This window comes from Haliaeetus albicilla, chromosome 28 (assembly GCF_947461875.1).
Source record: "Haliaeetus albicilla chromosome 28, bHalAlb1.1, whole genome shotgun sequence".
NCBI lineage: Eukaryota > Metazoa > Chordata > Aves > Accipitriformes > Accipitridae > Haliaeetus > Haliaeetus albicilla.
The window spans coordinates 3,732,785-3,751,537 of record NC_091510.1 but is presented as its reverse complement, the minus strand read 5'-3'; the positions used below and the strand labels follow the sequence as shown (position 1 = coordinate 3,751,537).

The following is an 18,753-nucleotide window of genomic DNA, read 5'->3' as shown; positions in this document are numbered from 1 at the left end:
GGTTTACTCTTTGAGGCAGTTAGCCCAGTGAGGTCTGGTGAGTACAGCCAACGTCTCAAAATTTCAATTGCCTTGAAATTTAAAAGGAGGTCACATGCAGCGTCATGCAGATGCTCCAAAAAAGACCCGATTTCATTCATTCTAGACTGAATCTGAAATAACACCAGACATATTTGTTCATGGAAGTTTGAATGTGCTTCTGATGACAAGTTGAGTATGAGTATGATAACTCCTACTCAGAACAATGTCAAAACTTAAGATCCTGGGGTTTTTTAAAGCTCTCTTTCTTTTTTCTTTCAGCTACTACTTTTTTCTGGGGCTTGTACCATTATTTGGGGATGTGGTATATAGATAAAAGGATAATACAGCTCTGGAGAGTTCAAGCTGTTGCAATGATTAAGCAGAGGGTCTGGGGTAGGGAGGGTCTCTGAATACACACTGACTGAGGCTTTTCTTCAACTTTCCAAATGGCTGCAGAAACAAAAAGGCTTCACTTTCTGAAGGTGAAGTCATAAAAATACACCTGACAAGCATGAAGAACTTAGCACCAAAAATAATTATTGATATAAGCAGGTGACATGACCTGTGGTACAGAGCAGAGTGCTTTAGTGAACGAGACTCCTGAGGAAGGACAACAGTCTCATTCTGATTAACAGGTATTTGAAAGCTATCAATCACAAACATGTATGAGCTTTATTATGGCCTTCTGATTTCCCTGAGCCTTGGGCACATCTGTTAACATCCAAAATATGTAAGCCATCCCATAGAGTATCTTTGTTCATGCTTTATTTGAGCCAGGCTAACCAATTAAATCAGTTTTTAAAACAATTTAATGGCATTCCCGCCACTAGACGCGTTTTCGTGCAAACAGATGTTGCACCAGATGTAAGCGTGGATATTTGTTTTTATAGCGCTTGGAAGAACATCTGAAGTATGTGATCACACAGTCCATTCTGCCCAAGACAACCTTCATAAATAGCATTTATGCAGACAGTTGGGGAAAGCTGTCAGGGTACAAGCGCAGGCATTTCTGAAACGCAGCGTGCAGCCAGCGTGGCACCTCTTGGCTTTACAGGGGTGCGGTGCAAAGCTGAGGCCACCGTGCTGCAGCGTGAGCTGGTGGTCCCTTGCTCCCAGGCAGCCAAAAGCGGAGGTGAGCGGGAAGCAATGCTTAGCAGCTCCTCTCTGAAGTGCCTAAGGCATTTGTGAGCCCAACATTGCATAAGAAAAACCTCAAATATTCTCATGCTGGACAGGAATAGGCATTCATGGCCTGAAACTACTGATGTGAGGGGATTCTGCTGTCACACACAAGCTCTGACGGGAACCTCAAACCACGTGCTTGCCCGACCAGCTCAGCCAAATCCAGTAGCCATTTGGGAGCATGACCCAGGGCTATAATTAGTGGCAAGTTTGCAGTTAGAGGATGTGGTTATACTTCAGTGGTGCAGCTGGCTTAAGTGGTTCCTGACAGCCAGCTACACGGTCCTGCTGTTGCACAGTTTGCAGTGCTGTTACCGCCACGGCCGGGTAGGGAAGGCAGGAAGATTTTTTGTTAGCTTGTTTTTAACATGGCTCATTTCAGGGATGACGTTCACTGTGCTGGCTCCTGCGGTGGCTGAGAGCAGGACGTAGGTAACAGTGCAGCAGGAACTTCTGCCCGCTTTGCTGCTGAAGGAACCATATTGTTTAGCCATAACACGAGGCTGAAGGCAAATGCTTGGCCCTACAGGATAGAAGCCTGGCTATTCATTCTCACACTCGATTTTAATTAAAAACCTGATTTTACACAAAATGGAACAGCTTCAAGGTGAGATCAAGATACCCCTGCTAGAGAAAGCCTCAAGCTGAAAGAGTAGGGAGAGACAGAGGCTGGAGATACTGCAAAAAGGAGCTGAACTAGGAGCTCATCCACCATGGGTGGGTACCCTAGTTGCCAGGTCTTCTGGCCAGGTTGGGTGTCTCCCTGCTAGCTTGCGAACAGGCACAAGTCCTCTCCTCAGGGCACATTTGACATGGCAGGTCTCAGACACTCAAGTGTAGCCCCACACTAGCACACTTTGCCCCTTGCAGCACAGCTAATAGCCCAGGAAGATTTCCAGCCCACGCTGAACACCCCACAGCCGTGGCTGTCAGGCTGGTAGTGCCAAGGCTGGTGGTTGTTCACCAGCCTTAACATGTCAGACTTCACATCATGGTGCAGTGACAAGTCCTGACTCTTCCTTTGCAAAACAAAGCCTGTGCCAGAGGTCAGTGTTGTAACACCGAGCAGGCTGCAACACAAGCCCCTCTGCGGGGACAGGCAGATACCCGATGAGCCATGGAAGTGTAGATCTTGGTGTTACTGCTTCAGCACTGGTTCCTCCTCCTTCTCCCCCTTTCCTGGCCCCTGTTCCACCTGTCCTCCTAATTTGGAAATAAAGCTTTTGCTTTACATTTTCATCATCACACATGACAGGAAAATAGATTGCTATAGCCATACGTGAAGCCTCAGTTTATTTATTGCAGGTGTGAGCCCATAGCTCTTGGAAAGCTGCATTAAGTGTAGTCCATCACCAGAATACAATATATTTGTTCTGGAGCAATGATCTCCATAGCACATTTTTATGCACACAGCTTTTCTGATTTGTGAAGCACCTGCTCCAAAGATGCTTTTGTTCTAAAAGAACCTGTACCTCACATATGATCTGCAAAAGAGAGGAGAATTAAGTGTAAAGATAATTTTGCTTGTGGCAGAACGAAGGGGACCACAGCAGTTACCCAAAGGAAAAAAAAAAAAAAAAAAGTGAGACTGTCAAACCTAGGCTGTTTGGTATCATTGGCACAGATGAAGAGGAAACAAGTGAAGAGCTGACAAAACAAATCCAGGAGGCCCTGTATAAAACATCCAGTGGTTTCAGCAGGAGTCTGAATGTTTTGCATTCAGAAGCTCAGGTAATTGAGTCAAAACCACACCATCATGACATAGCTGTCTTTCACACATGAGGAAATATTTCTCTACTATCTGTATGTGCTCCTGAGCTAGACAGTCAGGTCCTTTGGGTCACCTGGAGAAAGCACATTGAGTTCAAGTAGAACGGCCACCCCCAGGCAAGGTCCTGGAAAGGATCTGCTCTCTGCCAGAGGACTGCAACTCTTAAAGTTCATCCTGATGCCTGTGGTCATGACTAACACCCGTATTCATTTCCAGCGATCCCAGGGAGAAAGCTGTTGGTGAAATGGGTCTCGATTCAGGGATGTGTTCCCTCCTGTACTTTTCAATGTAAGGTTTAGCAACTTCCCACACCTGTGAAACAAGAAAGTGAAACAGCAGGGTCAGAGGCAAAACAAAAGGTCAGTTAAGGCACCAATGCAGCAGTTCAGGAAACCCTGTAGAAGAGTTACTGGGATGGAGGTGAGAATCACAGACCTACGTAGATATGCTGTATGCAATCAGCGGAGCCAGAGAGGCAGCCAGAGTAAGGTTTAGGGAAGAGCATGTGGATGGAGTTGACAGGGGACGGGAAAAGATACAGCTCCAGGGGGACAAGGTGAAAGGATTCAAGGAGAAAACATTGCATCTTGTCTTGTTACCAGGTTAATACTCTGTGTGCAATAGTTGGGAGAGGATCACTGCCACTTGCTACAAAACCACTTGGTCATGAAGGGGAGGGGGAAGCAAAACGGCTTCTGGCATGGTCAAAGAAGAAGGGAAGGGATGGTGGTTGGGGTTTAAGGCAGAAAAGGAAAATGTTCTACAGTCTCCTTTGTCTTTCCTCCTGTCAGAGCTGCAAGGCAAAAAAAAAAAGGAGGGGGGGGATTTTTTCTTCTCCCATTTGCTCACTCTTCTCAGTTCTTCTGTTACTTACGTTTTACAAACAAATAAAATAGATAGATCTCATAGCTGTACAAACGCTTGGCCCAGGTTAGCACATTTCACCACTGCTATTCCCTCATCCACATCCCCTTATTGCTTCCAGACCATGCCCAAGGGCCTCAAGGCCGGGGAACGCTCACCAACCCAGGAATGAGGATCACCATCTGGAGAGGCTGCCGATTTCTCTGGACATCTATGGGGTTATAGGACCCTGCCCTCAAATGATTCAAAGCTGGACCTGTGTCTGGACCCTGCCAGATTTAATAACGTAAGCTACTTAGTGCACAGGGCAAGTTTAAGAACTGATTTCTAAATCCATCCCGCTAAAACTAAGGAAAACCAAATCTCAGAAAATCTGGTGAGTTCGCCCCAGGCAGAGGAGTGCTTTCAGCGAGGCCATCCGGTGAATGCGTGGAGGGCTATTTCCAAAGCAGAGCTGCAGCGTGCTCCTCAGGACAGTCCTACTGCCCGTGCCGAAAAGTCAACGCTCACCTTCTGCTCCACGAGCAGCCTGTGAGCTGCTTCAATGTCTGGGGCCATGAAGCGATCCTTCATCCAAGGCCTGTAGTGAAACACGTTGCGAACATTGGCCAAACATTAACCACCACCACCAGCCTCCAGACGGGTAACCTCTGGGGGAGGCATTTATCTGATGTTACCTCACAACGGAGCGCACAAGGTCGTAGACCTTCTCCAATGGCGTTGTCGTTCTCAGAGGGCGTAGGAATTCAATGCCTTGGCAGGCTGCAAGCAGCTCAATAGCCAGAACTAGGAAATCAGAACAGCAAAAGGGATTTTCAGCAGGTACAGCTCCAGGCGAGGTTTCCCATATAAAGCCATACCCGGCCTTTGTTCTGGCTTATACGATATTGTTTCAGGCAATGTGAAAAGACCAGTGGATTCGCACACCCCAGAGAGGCAGCCCAGCAGCAGGGTTGATCGTTTTATGGATGGTACTGGGGCTAGTATCCAGCATTTTAGCAAGCAGATTTTGGGTGCTCTGCCATACAGGCCTTCCAGTGTGCCAGGAACTCCTGGTCACCACAGTCTTAAATCCATAGGAATCCCTTCCAGGGTATCTGGAATACTCAAATTAATGGCCCTCATAAATCAGAAAACCTCTTTAGGACTGAGAAGAAAGGGGCCTGAACTATAAAAGACAGTTCTGCCTATGAAGGATGCAAGAGCCCATGTGAAAGCACCAGTAAAATTAGAGAGCTCTGGAGGAGAATATTCTGTCTGGGGAAGTCTGCACTGTATCTGCCCACCTCACACCTGATCATTATTGGCATTAGTTCCTCATTTTCACGAGCCAATTCACCCAAGGAACTGAGTGAAACAACTGGGTCTAGGACACGCTGTTTCTCAGCACGCTGTTGAAACACATGGTTTCTCAAACTTAGTTCTATAGAAATACATTTTTTTATGTGCAGAGAAATAAGTCTTCAGAGCACTCATATGTATAGACTTAAGTGGGCAAGGGAGTTCAGTATTTGTGTGCTGTGTATTGCTCTGCTCTCCCGCTAACAGCTGACATCTGTATCTAAGCACACCATCTGCCAAATAAATAAATAAATAAAAAGCAAGAGAGCAATCTGTCCTCGTAAGCAAGAGAGGAAAGTTTTGCTGACTGTCCTGAGTAGCTTTTCACAAGAAACACTTAGTGCTAGATTTACCTCATTTCTGTTAGAAAGATCCAAATGCTTGTAAAAGTATGCATTTAATATATTATTTTTTAGATAGTTCTTTCAGATGCATTAGCTCCTTTTTTCTTAAAATAGATCTAAAAAGAATGGCACTAATGTCTTCACCTAGTTGCATACATAAGGTCTGCTGGAAATCAGCATTTTAATTTTACCTTGTTCCACATGTTCAATAACTCTCAAAGCTTTTCTTGCAGCCCATCCTCCCATGGACACGTGATCCTCTGTAGCAGCACTGGTTGAGAGAGAATCCACAGAAGAGGGGTGGCACAAGGCTTTGTTCTCAGAAACTGCAAAAATCCAGCGCAATGAATATAGGACAGAATGGGCACGAGACAGCAGAAGTAATGGCTAACCTGGAGCAAAGAGCCCGTCCACCACCTCAGGTCCAACTATTGCTCCTCTTTTGAGAACGCTTCAATGTTTTACCTGGACTGAGGAATTTGTAATAAACACCTTGAAAACTACCATTGCCTCTGAAAACAGTAACAAATATCAGTCTTTAGATGCAAATATTAACCAAATATAGAAAGACTGCTCACTCCTCCCTCGTCTCTGGGGTTGAATTGCTCTGGCTCAAAGGCCCAATGGAAACTGAAGAAAAAGAGAACATAACTGAAATACAAGCCTGATCTTGCCTGTTACTTCAAGACAACTCTTTGTAAAAAGCATTGGTTCTCTCTGTTTTCAGTCACAGATACCGCCCCTACCCTGGTTTCAAGAAGAGAGCTAGAGATCAGCATCTTGTTTCTTCTCATTGGAGCTGAGGCACTTGCAGAACTTGCTCCATGATGCTGCGGGAGCATGGCACAATCCCTCTCCCACCCTCCTTGCCTCGCTACAAGGCTGCCCATGTCCCTGCTCTGGGCACACACACCCCTGAAGGTGGGAGCACTCTGGCTTTGAAAGCTGGGTGCGAGGCCTGGAGTAAGTCTCTCAAGCTGCACCCAAAAGCGAGGGGAATTTGGCTGCCAGAAGGGTTGTAGGCACCATCTGATGACAATTTGAGGTTGCGAATTGCTCTTTAGAAGAGAAGAAACCAAGCCTGCATTCACAGTGCTCTGGCTGCACACAGACCTTCTCTTTCTAAAGCCCCGCAGGACGCTGCATAACGTCCTCACCAAATTAGGGGCTTCAGAAAAGCAACAAGAGCAACAGAGAGGTGGTGACACCAATTGCAAATAGGCTGGAGTGACACAGTCCAGGGCCAGAGCCCAGCTGGCACATTCAGGCAGGCAACAGCAGGTCCCAGAGAGGCTGCGTGTGGCTACTGCAAACAGTTGGGTCTGGCAGGCACAGTGCTACCAGAGAGGAAGGCAGAGACACATCCAGGGGCATTGCAAAACATCTGCAAATTTTTTGCAGCTTTATCTATTAACCCTAGGAGTGAACAACATTAGCTGGTACACAAACACCTTCAAAACTGGCAGAGCAACTTTAAAAACATTAGTAATATCTTGTTTAAAAACAACAACAAAAAAGAGAGCTCAAACTTCTCTTTTAGATAAATTCCTGGCTACTGTGACCAGGGGAAGATGGTTTTAACCCATGGATTCCTGCTGTCAGTGCAGCAGTGAGTTAGGAGGCAGGGCTGTCATTTTCATTCCCTGCAGCAGAGACCATGAACACCCCAGAATCTCTCGCTCCAGATTGCGGAACTGAGCTGCGAAACCTGAAGCCAAGCAACAGCTAAGGCCTGGAGGCATCCTAAACTCTGCCCAGCCAAAATGAAAAGTTTCCAGCCTTCGAACATGAGGACAAACACTTCAGCTCCTTTTCCAGCCCCAATTTCCAAAATGGCCTCTAGGCAAGGTTCCTTTATTACAATAATTTAGTTCATTGACTTTTTTTTTCTGCAGGATGTTTATCTACGCATTTACCCGACATCTTCTGTTCCTGTGTCTGTTTGCATCTCTTGTAATTTACTGTCTGCTCATAGCATGTTTATCTTTATATTGGCTCATGCTTTCCTGAACCTATGAACTGTAATATCCCAGGGGCCAGCAGGCTTCTTGTTGCCTTAGTCATGAGTACTAGAGGAAAAATGTATAATGCTTATTTTCAGTGTGCTCCTCCAATAACCAGCCCCAGGAACACCAGTTTCCTGAGGACTGTGGAGTCTGATATTGATGTACAGACCTAGCCATCAAATGGAGACACCGAGTACTAAGGGTATCAGGCTCAGCTTTGAGACAAGTGGTGTCCCTGTGCTAGTGAGAAGTAAGGAATAGAGGTATCCCTTGCTTACAGATCATAACTATTCAAGCAGAGGTTCTAGGTTCAGCAGAGTGGCTCAGACAGATGTATGTTTGTTGCCTGCAGTGTTTGCTGTTAATTACAGCCCTGTCTGAGCTGATTTACAGGCTCCCAGGTACAGAGCTGTCACTGATTTCAACCAGAGCTCTTGTGTTGGTGACTCTAAATCAGAGCGCTCCCTGCCAATCCCATAAAGATGCAAACAGGCAAGCATTCCCACCAAAGTCCACCTGAGGGTTTGCATGCTCAGAATGCTAAACATGCCCATGGATCAGTGCAGAATAAAGAATGCCAAGCTGAAATAACTGCAGCTGTGCTCAACACTCAAACTTTGCACCCAGACAGCACAAAGCACATGGAGAAGAGATGGAAAACAAGAGTGAGATCCCTTTGTATCTACTACCAAATTACAACTGCCTTGATATAAATTGGTCTTTCTAGCTTGCTCTTTTGATGATATTGCTCAAGCACTCACCCAGGGCAGCTGCTGTACAGTGTGCAATCATGAAGCCAGAGTTCAGACCTCCTTCCGTGACTAAAAATGCAGGCAGTTCGCTGAGCGAGGGGTTGCAGAGCCTCTCAATTCTTCTTTCACTTATTGCAGCGAGTTCGTGCACCCCAATTGCCAAATAGTCTAGAGCCTAAAAAAGAAGATCTCATTAAACCAGATGACAGAAAGAAACAAAACAGAAACTACAAGGGTTTTTTTCTTTCTCCAAATGCTTAATTACCTTTGCAGGATATTCACCATGAAAATTTCCTCCAGAAATGGTCTCTGCTCTTTCAGCAAACACCATCTTTAAGGAGAAGTTAGGGAGCAAACATGAGTGAAATACGTGTCAGATATCTGTTAGTAATCAGAATATCTTAACTGAAGGAATGTTTGCGCTAATAGGCTTTTATTTGGAAGCACATTATATTACATCCGCATGTTCACTTTTCAGAAAATGAAGACCCAATCTCAGTTCTCTCATTTTTTCAAATAGGCTATATAAAATGAGGTCTTTGATCAGGGGCAGGGAGGGGTGCAAAGAAACACATGTGTTCGGATCCTAGCATAGTTTCTCGGTTCCTTGGTAGATTCTCTCCACGGCAGAAACAATTTTAGACAGGTTACAAGCTGTAACTCTTTATCAGCTATGGATGCGATGTCATGTATAGCATCATTACACTGCTGAGGGGAATCCAGGCTTGCTCAGCACCAGTGCAGGAACTGTGCCCAGAGTTTACCAGGCTGAGCCATGAGGAGGTTTACCGGCCACACGTATTTTGGCTGCCTTCCCTGACTGAGTGCAAATCTTGCTCTATAGTGCAGGTTTCACTCATGCTGCACCAACAGATGTGTCATACAAGTCACCATCCGCCTATGTCCATTTGGTTGCCAGGTCCCATCTATCCACATATTCAATATAAGTATAGAGATTCTCATCTAGGAAACATTTAACATGCACTAAACTGCATACACACGTGGTTTCCTTGCCCCAACACACACTTGCATGCACCAGCGCCGACACGGAGAAAGGAAGAGAGGTTGCTGTTGCAACCAATGGTAGCTATTGACTGAAGCCAGTTATGACTTTTTTGCCTCCTACGCAAATAACTGTATAGAAGAAAAGGATAAAAAAGGCCAAGCAACATTTTACATAGAAATAAAGTCATCAAAAAGATACAGGGTTGTCCGTGGCACTATTGATTTCAGTTGTCATGATGTCCTTCACAAAAGCAATTGTATCATTTACAACTCCGTGGACCTAGAACAAAAGACATTAGCACCTGAGCTTAGTATCTACACTTAGTTCATCTTCAGGTTGCTAACCAAGCTGCAGGCACCCTCTTTCCCATCATCCCAGTCTCTACATCCACACATGAAGATGGTCTTGTATTTGCTCTTAAAATCAGGAGCATCACTATGGGACACTACCCATCCTAGACCCCTGAAAGACTCTATTTACTATTATTTTGACAGTATTGCTAAAAGGGTAATCCAAATACGTTATTCTTTACTTGTTTGGATTGGTTTACCCTAAATGGAAGATAAGATACTTTTTCAGAGGCGAAAGTGTTATGAGGAAAGACGTAACCTTACAAAGCCCCTATAGAAAACAAAAACTCTCATTAATTAACTTTCATTAATTCCACTGATTTAATAGCTTTGCTCATGTTAAAACTGACAGGGTTGAGTTCTTCCAGTATGTTAGAGATACTATAGGTTGAGGAACAACCTATCACTCTGGCTGCTTCCCGAAACACCTTTCCCCAGTTCATGGTCTTAGCATCAATGCAGAATAAATGCCCTAAAAAGCCTGCAAGAGTAGAAACCAGCACCTTCCCCTGCTTCTGACACTCGGCCGCTTTCAGATCTAAACACAGCTTTGCTAGACGCTGCCTGATGGGTGCGTGCATAGGATTAATTCATACTAACTTTGAAGTGAGGGAGAAGCAAAATAAAACCACTTCCTCTAATGGAGTCAGACAATTCACAGTTGACAATATTTCTGGTGGGGGAACTTCACCATCATTTATCCAGTGCTATGAAAGGAAATAAAAGTCAGTTTTTACCTGAGGGCAACAGCGCATCGTGTATGCGTCCTGAACTCGGTCACAGAATCTATGGCTCTCTACAAGGGAGAAGGGAGGAAAAACCCAAATATTCATCACACAAAAGCATATGGGCTACTGCTGAAAGATCCAGCTAGACCTGTGTAACCTGAAAGGGTGAAGGTTAAGATTGTTCACCTGCTATTTCTGATGGATGATGGTCAGAATCTAGAAGGGACCTGAATCGAAATGCTACTTCAGCCTGCCCTCGATGTGGGCGAACTGCGTGGATATCTAGTAAAACAAGTTAGACTGTTAGGTTTTGTTTCTCTTGTCAACGGCTGTTAAGCAAACAGACAGGAAAGGCCCAGTACCCACCAGTGTCAAAGGCCCTTGTTGTACCCTTCAAGACTTCAAGTGTAAGGGCAGCTATTATGTCAGCTTGTCTAGCAATAGCACCAGCTCTTTCAACTGCTTCGCATCCCAGCGAGGTGATCATTTGTGTCCCATTGATGAGAGCCAGACCCTTCAAAGAGAGCAGATGTTAAGCAAATTCATTGCAGCTATTCCACAGACTGTGGTAATTCCCCATCTCTGTGATAATTCTCCTTCTCATATGAGTGAGTTAAAAGACCTTTGCTCAGCTTCCTGGATCATCTTGAAATCACAAAATGCACAGCTGGACTGGGCATCTTTGCTACATAAATTGTCAATGGTCATGACCCTACTAAGTCAGCTCCAGTAGTTCCAAGCAAGAGGTTTATTTCATGTTATTTCAAGCTTAAGCAAGAAAAGTACAGGAAATCTGTATTCTTTTCCAGTTCTTGGGAAATGGAATGCTATTTTTATTCATTTATTAAGTTATTAGTTAACCAAAGAAGTTATGAGCATGAGGGGGTGTGAAAACCAATCATAATAAAGAAGTGGAGAATTAAAACAGCATTAGAAGTTATAACTGCTTTAAAAGATTTGTTGAGTTCAGTTAGAACTAGCTTCAAGTTTGTTCTAAATAAACATGAGACCCATGGGAGCCTTCCATTTGCCTTTAGGAGACACTGGATTTGGCTTCTTGCTCCTGGTGCTGTTTTGCAGCTACTGAGGCCCCTTACCAGAGAGCTCCACAGCCCTCCAATCTCTTGTGTTCCCACATAAAATTTAATACTTGGAGTGAGATTCATCTCACCTAGTTTTAATGATCTCGGAGTCGGATAGCTGGCTCAAGTCAGTCATCTGAGCTCCTGTTATGGTCAAAGGGCAGATAGGTACCTTGAGAGGGCTTCTTAGACAGCTGCTTCAGGATGATGTAGTGTGTTTTCTGAAGATGCCCATCTCTTTCCACCGACCACAGGGCCAATCTACACATCAAGCTTGGGTCTGACATCTCAAGTCAAGCAGGGTGACACTAGGAGAGGTGGATCCCACTCCTGATAATACTTCATTAATATCATTCTGAAGCTTGGTTTAAAATGACTGTTAATTCATTTCAGGCTGAAATTATTAAGTATAAAGCAACTAGTGATTGACTATGATTGTTTTTCATCAGCTGGCATCATTATACTTTATTACCTCTTTTGGTTTCAAGGTAATTGGTCTCAGACCATGGGCTTCCAGGACCTGTGAAGGAGTTTAATGACAAGGTAATTAATGAAAAAAGTTTTTTAGTAATTCAGCCACCAAAACTTTTAAATAATGAATGTTTCCATAAATAAAAATATTAACAAATTCCTTAAGTGAAGGGAGAAAAAAAAAAAGCTTTATATCACAAACATTTAAAATATTTTTTTCTGCTGGGCTAAATAAAAGACAGCATTTTGGGGCTTCCAAGCTAGCACCTCATTTCCCAGTGCCAGTAAAAGAAGGTAACAGGAACGCTGAAGTGACATACTCTCACAGCCCATTAACATCTACCATATATTAGCTGATGGGAGAGAGTAATAGGAGAGAAGGCTGGAAACATCTTGGGAATGTAGTTCGGCCTATGCTCTGCCTCATAGCAGGTTTGGCTTGCATAAACTATTCCTTCTTCATAAAATGATTCCCTAACCCTTTCTACAGAAAATCTCCAATGACAGGAAGAGTCCTAATCAGTTTATTCTATACACATCTATTCCACAGGGCAATCGCTCTGGTGGGAAATGGGGGAAAGGTGTAACTTTGATTCTGATTAGAGTCCTCTCAACCTTTCCAACTGAAGAGGTAACACATCTCAGAGTGTACAACGGTAACTTCTGGTCCCGAAGGTCCACCAAACCCTGGCCTGCTTCTTCCCTACTCCTCTCCCTGTGTAGTTCTCAGTATTTCTCCAGCCTACAGTGATGGCACAGCTATCAATCCATGAATAAATTTGGTGTTCAAATATTCATGGACAGAAGTGATAGGTGTAGCAGAACAAACTAGCATGAAAGACTCCAGAGGCGCCAGACTTGGAGATATTCAACACTAGATCAATCTGCTGATGTGTTAATTAAAAATTAATTCCATTGTAAAGCTTCCATCTTGTAAAGGAAGATGCTATAAAGGTTCCCGGTAACCCTAGTTAATCTATCAAAAATGAAATGTCTAAACCTGTGTATTCACTTAAAGCCATTATAAAATCAGTAGAAATTTTACTGATAAGTTTCTGCCTCCAGTAAATCTCCAGTCACTCTCAGCGTCTGAAGTTTTGAATTTGAGAGGTAATCTTGGGTTTGTTGGAACAGTGTTGATGTTTATGGAGCTGAAGATGTAGAAACAGTTCTTTCAAAGCTGATATCACATCCTGTCCCTCTCTCCAGGTCCTAACTGATGTCACTGCAGTGTCTTGTATTGCTATACTATGGCATGGTATTTCTTTAAGGACTTAATAACATGCTATATATTCTATCTGCTCCAGTGACAGGTGAGTCAGCTATTCCATTCTCATGGACCCACCTTCCTCAAGGTAGAGGCAACCTAGTCCCAGTTCAAACTGGTACAAAAAATCCAAAGGTTTTTACCTGTTCCTAATCTGAGCAAAAGCTCTCTCTCTCTCAAAGTAACAAGCAATTTGGCAAATGAGCCAGCAAGCAGGAAAAAAGCAATCAGCTGCACGAGTCTTACATATTTAGCATCGGCCCAGCCACTCTTTGGGGACCACATCTTTCCCTCTCCAATTAATCCCAGAGCAAGATGAGAGAGGGGGGCCAAGTCTCCACTGGCTCCAACTGTCCCTTTCTCAGGGATATAAGGAAGGCAAGATGCTAGAAAGAAAACAAAAACAACTCCTGTTAGAGCTTCCCCTCGATACACTCCTTGGAAAACAGAGAAGCCAGCACATCAGTGTGGTCACGGTGTGGTAACATCTTGCAATCATGGTCAATGGCACCAACAGGACTACTCTCATCGCAGACTGGGATTTGCCCCTGCTCGAAGGCTAACTGCAGTTTGTAAAGAAATCAACTCTCTTCTGCATTTGGTTCTGCATTTGGTTTTGGAGTGGGGAGACCACAGCCCAGAGTGATTGCATCTGCAGCCAGGCAGGTAAAACATCATTTCTCAATTCTTCATCACAGGGTGACCACCTGGTGCGGACAAAGCCACCTCTTCATTCCTCACTCCACTAAACATCGGGTAACTCCTACAAGCCATCTTTGAGCCCTCTTCCCCCTACCCCAGCCCTCCGAACACTGAACATGTAGAAATGAAGAAACGGAGCCCACGGAAATGTGGAAAAAGCAGGGAAGGGAACAGTCTGTTTCTTTTCTTTTGCAGAGTTAAACACTGAATTGCAGCTCCTTCAACCACTGTGGGAGGAGGAGGAGGAGGGAGCAACAGAGAGCAACACTGCACAGAGAAAAAAACAAACACAAAACTAGGTGCTGCTCAAAGGGGTCTGTTTGACAAACACCAACACGTACAGTTTTCTACGTGGTAACAGCCCCACCCAAAAATCCTGGCGTTCCAAAAAATGGTGGCACATGCGACAGGACAAAAGTTAGAGACTTGAGCCTTTGTAGCAGAGCTCGCCCAGAGTCAGAGTCATGCTCTCAGTCAAGCTTAGTCTTGAATTACTTGACCTCTTAGAGGTTCATTTCCCAAACTTCTGCCTGTTGCATCCCTTTCTCTCAGCCTTTTGTGTCACTTCGGCTCACATCCCATGTTCTTCAACAGAGGAACGGTCTCTAGCCGTGACCTTCTACAGGACTGGTCACAGCCAAGCTTTGGTTCTGGTCTCTAACAACTACCAAGTCAAAAGACCAACATCCATAGCTTGATCCATTGAGCTACACCCTTTAATGAAAGAGTTAAAAGAAGAAAAAAAAAAAGGGGGAAAGGGGGATTTTCTTGAAATATCTTTTTACCATTAAATGCTTCAATAACTTGCTGGAGCGTTTCTAGGGATATTCCACTGTATCCTTTTGCTAGGACATTGATCCTCAGTGCCAACAGCATGCGAGATCTCTCTGGGCTCAAAGGTTTCCCCACACCTGAAACAGTAACTCTCTTGGTTACTAACCCACTACTAACAGCGGCAGAAAAGGGAAAAGCACCAAGCAATTTCTTATTACCTGCAGAATGCGAACGAACCAAGTTCACTTGAAGCTCCCTGTGGAAAAAAAAAAATATGTAAAAACCCAAGTAAAGTCTTGTCAGGTTTTATTTTGCACAAAGCAAAGGGAAATACTGAAGCAGCCCTCTCACCTAACCACAGAGTATACACGTACAGGGTGAAACTGCTCCCTCATCTCCCTTTCCTGAAAAGAAAGGACGGAGAAAGCTGCACACACCACTTACCTCAGCTTATTGTTTGGGATGACAGTCCTCGCAAACTTCCCAAACCCCGTGGTGATTCCATAAACAACTGCAAGAAACGTACACTGCTGGTTAAGGAGGGAACCTGATGAAGTTTTCTAAACACTTAATAATTAGAGGCAAAAATATTTACCTGTCTGTTCCTTTACAATCCTTTCAATCACTTCTCGTGATTGTTTGACTCTAGCTTCAGCTTCAGGTGTGAGCTAAAACAGTTTAAATATAAGTTTATCTATCGTTATTTAAGTTTAATTGTAGAAAGATAAACAAGTAATTTTTAGCTGCATTTGTTCAGGATCTTTACCTTTATCTTGTAGAGCCCCTTTCCTAAATTGACCAAGTCCTCTGTTGTTAAGCTGTTGCCATCTAAAGAAATATACTACACCAAAGAAGCACCTTTTAGTTTCGGATACATATAAAGTTGCTTAATAATCAGAATAAAAGAAAAAAATAGAGTTCAAACTCAGCAATGACAGGAAGCTCACTCACACTCATTTGCAAGATAGGAACTCATTAACAAAAACATAATAAACGCATTATAATTTAGATTCCTAGACCCAGCCAATCTAACAGCTCTTGCTCTCGTGAATGCTGCAGTGGCTGAACTCTCAGCACCCGCTGGGGAATAGCAGGATTTGTTACCAAGTTGCAAAATCATTGGCGATTCATACCTGTTCTGGTTCTCGGTATTTGCTGTATCTGAAAGTTCTGTAAAGGAAAATGAAGGGCAGACAGGATTTCACAGGCAGTGACCACTCGATTACAGCTGGCAATGTGTTTTAAGAATGAAGGAACACTAAAAATCCAGGGAAGTCTAGGGAATTATAAATCTAGAATTATAAAAAAAGTTCACATAATGCTCAAAAAAGGATACAAATGAACTCCTTCTGGCTGAGATGGTATGAAATCTGGAGACATTATATCTCCTTCTATAACTAGAAGAAACATGCAAATAAACATGAACAGGATTAAATGGTATTCTTCTTGTAAATGAACTTGTTATTCATTGCAATACACACCAGTAAGAATTCCAATTTGCAGTTATCAGCCCAAATATATTTGTATGCTTCTAGGAAAATAACAAGGGACTATGTAGTTTATTTAAGGTACTCTAAAGGCAAAAGAGCTGCCCAACCTTCGGACATATGCTCCATATCCCATACAATCATATAGCATATAAGATATCATATACAAATGATGTATATAGAATCCTGTAGCTTCTATACCTATAGTTCTATACTTAAAAACATGGTACATTTTGATATTTTTCCATAAAAATTGTAGAGGCTCTCTCAGGCGCAATTTTAGATAAACTAAAGGACAGTTTGCTGACTCAGATGCCAACGTGGTCACTCTGTGATGCGTTGCTTAAGGTTTTGCTTACCAACTTCAACGAATTCATTGTCCTCTAGAGCATCCTCCACTGTATCATCAAGATCCAGCAAGCCAAGTCCCTTGCACCTTCGAATGTAAAATTTTACTTCTTCCACTGAGGCAAATCCCCCGTTGTCAGGTTTGTTCTTCATGTACCGTCTCACAGCTTCCTTTCCTAGCCACCCAATTGTGTTTGTGGAGTTTAGGCACGGCACTGCCAGCCATTCTCCTCGGACATGCACCGTGTATCTCGGCATGCTTTCTCTCCAAAGTTGTCCTTTGACCGAGAAGGGCTGCAGCGTGCAGCAGCCTTACATTTACCGCACAACAGCCTGTAAAGCAGTGGAGTCCAGTGTTGCAATCAGATAGAGGCAAAAAGCCACCCCCAAAATCCCCATCTTTGTAAATAAGCGAGATCAATATATCCAGCTGCCCTCAGCCAATCAAACCAAACCGAGGGAGCACACCCTTTTTATGGAAAGGCAAACCACCCCCCCCATTACCACAGAAATTTTTTTCTGAAGATCACGTCAGGAATATAGAAATTAAAATCTAGGAGCTAGATTATGTAGCAAGAATAGATAAATCAATCAGAATAAGCTGGAATGCAACTGTTCTAAAAACTTCAGGTTTTAACAAAAGTTAACGGAGTTGTCACCTGGCAGTAGATGACACTAATGAAAACCTCCGTGAGGGAGAGGGCTGGAAGACAGTCACCCCAGTACGGGTGGGTCACGGCTGCTAGGATTGCAGGGAGACTGGATTATACCCATACATCTCCATCTAGAGCAGGATGAGAGCAGACGGTGTAGGAAGCAAGCCTGCTTTGCTCCGTCCAAGCTGAAGTTAGCAAATGTAGTTTCGTATCCCAGGGGAGGAGAAGATTAATGAGTTTCCCTCTGTTACCCGCTCATTTATGCTCTGGAAGATGTTGCTAGAACACGTAGCACAAATATTGGGCCATACCTGCCGCTACCAGGACTGGTGCTGCTATACCACGCCTCTTTTGCAGGCAGATGCATGGCAGAATAGATGTGGAGAAATACCTCTTAAGACGGCCAAAATAGCATTTAGCAATTACCATGTCCACACAGAAACTGAAAATACCTTTGTTTTTAGAGACAAAACAACACTCATAGCCCATGCTACCCACAATAGTGTTCTCCAACAAAGGGACTACTATAAAGTGCACTTACCTAGGGTGAATTATTGTAGGGAATTTTAACCTGAGACCCATTGGCAGGAGTCTCTATGTGGGAGACATTGCCCCAGCAGAGCAGGACAACGCTAGCAAAAGCCACACCAGCCAGTATTTTTTCTTCCTAGCTCTGACAGCAAGAAACCAGGATTAGCTGGCAGCATGAATTCCAGCTGCTGAATCACTATATATGATATGTTGGCTTTTATGACAAATGTTACCCCAAAACTAGTAGCATAAAACATTTCTAACACAAAGAACGGGAGTTTGCATTGTGATCCGACAGCTTGACCCAGAGCCTGTGAACACCAGATACCCCCTACCAGAGCCTTGCCCGAGAGAATCCCCGTTCATTCGGGTAATGCTGTAGCAGAAGCCTAATTAGATTCTGGGAGTGAATGAAAGGAACTGGGTAAATTTCTAATCTGAAATCTAGAAAAATTCTTTTCAGTGAGTTCTCTAGCAGAAGTTCTCACTTGTTCAGAGGAGTAGCAAGAAGAGAACGAATGGCTCATTAGGTCCTTACCACAAGAAAGCCTGTAAGTTCTTCACACACAAGGAAGTTAACACTACTTTGGTTGCAAAAATGCCAGTATGTTATTGTGTTTATTAAAAGCTGAGTGGCACAACGTTCATAGAAAATTTAAACTGATTTTTGAGCCTCGGTCATCTAGAAGTAAATTTTTATATCACTTTTATTTAAACTGCTTAGACATACACAGGTTGAAGTTGAATGGAAGAACTCAGGATGCCTTGAACCAAGAAAACCTAACAAGGTATGCTCAGCCTTAATTTATATTAGAGCTGCCAGCATGAAAAGATGAATCTCCTGGTAAAGTATGTAACTTCATGTGCTTGAAAGCTTATACCGATCAAAACTTAGAACAGAAATAAATCGACTGATAGGCTCGCCACTCCCATCCTAAGTGCCATTATTAAACCCAAGCCTTTTGCCACGACCTATAATTTGGTATTTCCTCCTCTAAAACAGCACTTTTTTTTTTTGTTACTCCTTGATACGGGGCTGCCTCTATGTCAACAGATTTAATTTATGCTAA

At 43.6% G+C, this 18,753-nt stretch overlaps 1 protein-coding gene across 1 annotated transcript; it reads right to left on the bottom strand.

Annotated features, from left to right (window-relative positions):
- Window positions 1–2,463: 2,463 nt before the first annotated feature.
- Window positions 2,464–16,876, bottom strand: HAL (histidine ammonia-lyase). The gene is made up of 20 exons (XM_009913140.2): window positions 16,508–16,876; window positions 15,998–16,058; window positions 15,795–15,822; window positions 15,428–15,502; window positions 15,257–15,329; window positions 15,106–15,172; window positions 14,880–14,917; window positions 14,673–14,798; window positions 13,432–13,571; window positions 11,920–11,967; window positions 10,732–10,879; window positions 10,552–10,647; window positions 10,375–10,433; window positions 9,486–9,566; window positions 8,547–8,612; window positions 8,291–8,456; window positions 5,715–5,849; window positions 4,516–4,624; window positions 4,349–4,418; window positions 2,464–3,286 (listed from the first exon to the last, which is right to left on the bottom strand). The coding sequence occupies exons 1-20, from the start codon at window positions 16,752–16,754 to the stop codon at window positions 3,137–3,139; spliced, it is 1,983 nt and encodes a 660-aa protein (XP_009911442.1). The 5' UTR covers window positions 16,755–16,876; the 3' UTR covers window positions 2,464–3,136.
- Window positions 16,877–18,753: the final 1,877 nt, after the last annotated feature.

Bases quoted from the DNA above. Each gene is read 5' to 3' on its own strand.
- HAL (XM_009913140.2), bottom strand. From the start codon at position 16,754: ATGCCGAGATACACGGTGCATGTCCGAGGAGAATGGCTGGCAGTGCCG. The intron at 4,419-4,515 runs GTAACATCAGAT...GTTTCACTACAG, and splicing joins CTTGTGCGCTCCGTTGTGAG to GCCTTGGATGAAGGATCGCT. The intron at 3,287-4,348 runs GTGAGCGTTGAC...CTTGTTTCACAG, and splicing joins GGCTGCTCGTGGAGCAGAAG to GTGTGGGAAGTTGCTAAACC.